General features: G+C 26.3%; 1 protein-coding gene across 1 annotated transcript in view; it reads left to right on the top strand.

Moving 5' to 3' along the window:
- LOC105450357 overlaps positions 1-4410 on the top strand; it is a 20969-nt gene extending 16559 nt beyond the window's left edge. Inside the window, exon 6 of the mRNA XM_011690150.1 lies at positions 3818-4410. Coding sequence (XP_011688452.1) covers positions 3818-4321 — 504 coding nt within the window. The 3' untranslated portion in view covers positions 4322-4410. The remainder of the gene's footprint in view (positions 1-3817) is intronic.
- The last annotated feature ends 1837 nt before the right edge of the window (positions 4411-6247 follow it).

Raw genomic sequence — 6247 nt, 5'->3', positions numbered from 1 at the left:
GAGAGAGAGAGAGAGAGAGAGAGCAAGGAATTAATTTTATGATTTTCTAAAATAAAGTGGTTTCAAACAATCTTTATGAGCTGACAGTGTGAAAACTAGCTGTGGTTGAAGGTTGACGCTATTGAGACTTTTGATCAGTATCTCATAAAGAATATTTTCGCATAGGTTATTTCTATTTTAACCGGGGCCACTTTTCCATATGATTAGTGCGTGGTCCTTTTATGATGTATTCATAATAACCGCTTACTTACAATTAGTACGATGCACAATTGTCTATTTAAGCTCTGCTATGTTACTATACGATTTGATCAGATTCTATTATAAAAATGGAGCAAAAAATAAAAATTTTGACAAAAATAAGATTATATAACTTTTTGAATCTGAATAATATGATGAACAAAAATAACATTACATAACTTTTGGAATTTCATTAATATGATGAAAAATTAGGTAGCATGTAATATCGTTTACATAACAATTTTTCGCAAAAAACTGGATTTTTGTTTTGTTCCAACAATTATAGTAAAAAAAAGTATTTTTTAAAACTATAATTTTGGCTGAGATATTATTTTTCGCAATAAAAATTTTTTTACAGTATTTTTACACGCATTAGGAGAAGGGAAGAATCTTATAAGATGCTTCTAAGCATCAGTATTATTCAAGTGATTATCAATTTAATACTGTGATATTATTATTCTAGTTTAATTAAGAACTACTAGTCGAGACCGAAAGTAACAGTGTGCAGTTTGTAGAACTAGATGTATATAAAATCACAAAATTTTAATGAGCATCAGATTTTGTGTATGTATGTGTGTATGCGCGCGCGCGGAGCGTGTGCGTATATGAACGCATGTACGCGTATACGCCCATGTATGTACATACAGGCATGTGGACATATGTATGTACATGTGCATGTGCGTTTGTATATGCGTGTTCTAATCTTCTAATAAGCAGTAAATTATATGAATTCCAAGGCAGATTTAGTCTACAGGTAGCCAAATTTAAAATATGAATATTTATGAAAAAAAGAAGGGTCCGTTTTTTAGAAACATTTTATTATTGTAAGAACTATTGATATCAGCTGACAATAACTTAAATAATGGACATAATTGAATATCTTTTTATTCTGTATAAAAAATTGTATAACCATTTTGAAAAGCAATTATATGTTTTTTCTTACATTAATTGATTTTTTTGTACATGAAAATATTAATGTACAATTATCAAAAAGTAGTTTACGAGATATTTTATATTTTCTGTCAAAATGTATTAGAATCAAATATACTGTTTAAAAAATTATGGCATAGAAAAATTTTCGGTAAAAATTGGTCAACTCTGGCTGATAATAACTCCGCGAAAAATCATCGTAGGATGAACTTTTTTTCAAATTAAAGCTTAAAATCTCTACTTTAAGGTACTATAAGTCGATTTTAAATTTAATGCATCGCTGCTACTGTAAACTCTTAAATCTGAGAAGTTGCCATACTAAAAATTGTAAAGTTTAATGAAATGCATGGACTTGCTAAAATTTTTGTCAAGAATGCTGTTTGTAGCGTTATAAAGTTTGAATCTTTCTTTTTAATTAAAAAAAGCAAGTTGTTACAATTTTTTACCACAAAGTTGCAAAGCACATTTTTTTTAATTTAAAAATTCAAATGACCTGAAATTGAAAATTAAAGCCAATCCTTTAAAATGTTTATTAAAAAATGAGCCGCGATTTTTTTTGCCATTTTATTGCATTGTGAAAAATTTTCCATAAAAATGTCGAATATGCTACTGGCATTATGGCTATATTTTAAGGAGGTTCTCCAGCCTTTTCACATAATATAAAAACTTGATCAAATTTTGAGAATAAAAGAGGGTATTACTTTTAGGCGTTTTTGGTACCACATGGAGATTATTGTTTCTATATTTTTTAATGTATTTTTCTTCTTAGAAACCGAAAATTATCATAATAACGCCAGACTTAAGGAAAAGTTGGTACATTGGAAAGAATGATACGAGATATTATTGTGATGATCTTAGTACGTTACGGATGATTATAGTACAATCAGTATGAAAATGGGATATTCGCATTTTATCATGTTGTTCGGGCATTAGCATAATCCAAGCCGGCGGCACATTCGACATTTTTACGAATTCACAATGCAATAAAATGGCAAAAGAAATCGCGGCTCTTTTAATAAACATTTTAAAGGACTGGTTTTAATTTTCAACTTTCGTATTTTCCATAAAAATATCGAATGTGTCGCCGGCTTGGGTTATGATAATGCCAGCGGCACATTCGACATTTTTACGGAAAATTTTTCACAATGTAATAAAATTACGAAAAAAATCGCGGCTTATTTTTTAATAAACATTTCAAAGAGTTGACTTTAATTTTCAATTTCAGGTTAATTTGAATTTTTGAATTAAAAAAAAATTTACAACTTCGGAGAGTCGACAAGACTTTGCAAATTTTTCGAAGTTCAAATCTTTAAATTTCAACATACTTTGTTTCTTAGTGCAAAAACATCTTCGAGAAATTCATTTAGGAAAATTGAAAGACTTCGCCCTTTAGAATGAGTCCAGGAAGATTGTTTTATGATTTTATTTCACGAAGTTACCATAGCTCAAATATCGAAGATTTTTCAGCAATAACTTACGTAGTAAGAATTCAGCAAAATTAGCAACAGCAAAATTAAAGATCCCCTATTCTATTCTCCAAAGGAGAGTGTAATATTATAAAAAAATGATAAATTACAATAAAATTTTTCAAAAGCATTTTACAATTTATTGGTAGTCCTTTTATATCGACTTTAAAGAATGTTTTACTGACCTTTTACGAAGTTATACGGAAATAAAAATGCGACAAACTTTGTTACAAATTTTGCAAGGCTTTTCGATATGAATTAAAAATCGCACACAAATGTGGTTTACAGCATTTGAAAGCGTCTTTACCTTTAATTTGCACACTCGTTGAGCATTATGCGATTTTTTTCACTGAGTTGTTCAAGTAAAAAAGACCATTTTTGCTTTAGTATTGAATAACTCGGTAAAAAAAATCACACGCTCATCAAGTGCGCAAATTAAAAATAAAGATTCACGCTTTCAAACTTATAAGTCGTATTAGTATGCGATTTTTAATTCACGCCATGGAACTTCGCAAAATTAGTAAAAAGTTTTTAGATTTGATGCATCTCCATTTACATCCGTGTAGCTTCGTAAACAATCAGTAAGTCGTTTAATGAATTATGAATTTCAAAAGTAGAGACTTTAAGCTGTAAAATGCATTTTGGAATATTTTAATACGATCATTTTTTATAAAGTTACACTCTCTTGAAATTTTCCTATTTTTAGAGATCATAACAGGTGATGCTACGGGCATTTTCTGATATTGCAAAAACGTTAGGATATAGTATTTGCATTAAAATTTATTTCTTAGAAAATCAATTTTTAAAAAATCGTATTGATTTTATTATTTGTTCCTCCTTCAAACCACAACTTTTATCTAGAACATTTTTTTATAAAAGTGAAAACAAAGACAATTTTGAAGGATGATCGATTAAATTCAAATTTTTTGTACGTGTATACGTGCGTCCGTTTTTAATTATACATGTATATATAAATAAATATAAATTAATATAATTTTATTAAATTTAATTTAATTTAAAAAAAGCATTAACATTTTTTTGTGTCGACAATAATAAACATTATGTATAATTACCTTTATTTTCTCTCAAAAAAGCAAGTAACATATAAGAAATTTATAATATGTTGTAATATCATATAGTCTTATTTAAAATATTTAATTTTTATTTTTAATATTTGTTTGTAGGTACCACCACAAATTTCAGTGACAGATGTTCTTGGAGGACAAGTGACGTTAATTAGTGGCTCGCCTTCTCCGTCTCCATCACCAGATTCACTCGAAGATGCATTACCTCATTACAACACTCTTCCGAGTTTTATTATTTCAGAGCCATGTGATCCTTCAAGACCTAGTATAACACGTGGTATCGGTAGACCTCATAATACGATACCTACCGAAGTCGAGGTTCCTTTATCTGATGAATCAAGCAGGTTAAATTCTGAAACTATATTAGGTCGTGTTAAACAAATAATAGATGCAAGAGCGCCACCAAAAGGTTTTATATTTTCAAGAGAGGAAGTGGAAGGTAGTGGGCTTAGTTTAGAATATCCGGGTGGTGTACAAATTGAACTTAGGGTTTGTGAATCAGAAGAAAGAGAAGCGAAAGGAATAAAAATGCGTAGGATTAGTGGGGACCAATTGCAATATAGTCAACTTTGTCAGCAATTGATTTCATGTATTACTGTTTGACGACAACCAGCATATAATATAATATGTTTTTATACATTATATTACATTCCTAGTGTAACATACACTATTCATCACAGTATTGTACACGCTGCATATACACAAATGGTATTTTAAAATTATCATCTTTTATATATATATAAATTATATATATATATATATATACTATATATATATATATATATATAATAACATTATTGTTATTATATTCATGTAACATTCAATGTATTATACGTTTTTAGTGTTTGTTTCAAAAGATAATTGTTTTATTTATAATATAAAATTGTAAATAGGAGATATATTAGTTATATAGTCATATCTTTTGTGAAACATAAAAATATACATGTTCAATAATTCCGAAAAATAGTTTATTTTCTTTATTTTTTAACTGCAGTATATATTATATAAACTCATCAAATATTGAAAATTGTTTCTAAAATGTATAGGAATTGATATATAATAGCACTCATCATTGATTCATCTTACATACATCTATTTGCATTAATTCAATATACATGTACATTGAGTGCTATTTATTTTTTCTATTTTGTAATATTTCTCTTTACCAAATATATTTTTAATATTAGAGACGTATAAACAAAATTTCAAGTTTTTTATTTGTATTATTTAATTATTTGTTAACTTAATTATATAAGAAAATAAGAAACGAGAATATTATAATTGTACTATATAAATATAAACCAACAGTTCTCTTTCTTTGTGCCACATACAATTTATAAACAGATCTATACAACATAAAATTATCTTATTGTAAATAATTCTGGCAAAATGTTATTTACGTTAAACAAAAATGAATGATAATAATATACATATACATATATTGAAATGCATTGTGTATAGATTACAGTGAAAATGTAAAATTCAGTGATTGTATATACTTACTAGTAAATATTTCTATTAACATTTTAAAGAAGATACAGAATAAAAATGTACATGTTTATTATTACTAGTAATTATATATACTTACTAAAACAAAAATTAATTAAATATACTGATATAAATTCTTTGCGAATTATAAATCTTGTTAACAAATGGTATATTAATCGAATTGCAATGTGATATTTTTTATTTAATTGAAAGGAGAAAAGCGGTTCTTCTTTAAATATTTAAACTATTTAGCAATGGTTTTTTCCACGAAGAAGGAATTTAAATATTTATAATTTAATTAGTTAACGAGAGATTTAATGGACATGATAGATAAATTTTTGTATCCATTAATGCAAAAATTATTTTAATGTAAAATTATTAATGCAGAAAAATATTGTACAAAATGTAAACAAGTACATGATTATATATAAGTGCTTATATCTATCAATAGAGACATATTATATTGCGCTCCCAATACTTAACTTTATATTTCAACAATAATAGTTACCAAATTAATTACATTATAAGATGTTATTAGTAACATTAAGATTTATCTACTTTGTCATCCATTAAATTCATTATACCTCTCATTAACAGATTATTATTTTATTAAACATTTAGATAATTTCTTGATATAAAAGATATTAAAAATGAAGCAACAGTCAAAACCATCTTTGAAGAATTTTAGAAATTCAGATTTCTATAGCGATAATATAAATGCACTTGTATCATGTTCGAAAAAAGTGTATCTATTGATGCTTATATTGATTAATAAAATTTATTTTAAGCAAAGTTTACAGTTTCAAATATTTATTATATATTTTTTTATATGAAATCTAATAAGATAATTTATTTTAAACTAAACAAAAAGAATTTTTTAATAAAATTTTTGTTATTTAATAAAATAATTTATATTTTTTGCATCATAGTAAACTATAATAGCACTTTGGATTGTGTACTTTTTGTACACATTTTTGCTAAATTAAAATGGCAAGTGCATTTGCTAGTTTTCTCATCTTTTTATTGGAAAAGATAATGCAT

Source organism: Wasmannia auropunctata, unplaced genomic scaffold (genome assembly GCF_000956235.1).
Source record: "Wasmannia auropunctata unplaced genomic scaffold, wasmannia.A_1.0 LD336063.1, whole genome shotgun sequence".
NCBI lineage: Eukaryota > Metazoa > Arthropoda > Insecta > Hymenoptera > Formicidae > Wasmannia > Wasmannia auropunctata.
This window is presented reverse-complemented; position numbering and strand designations above follow the sequence as displayed.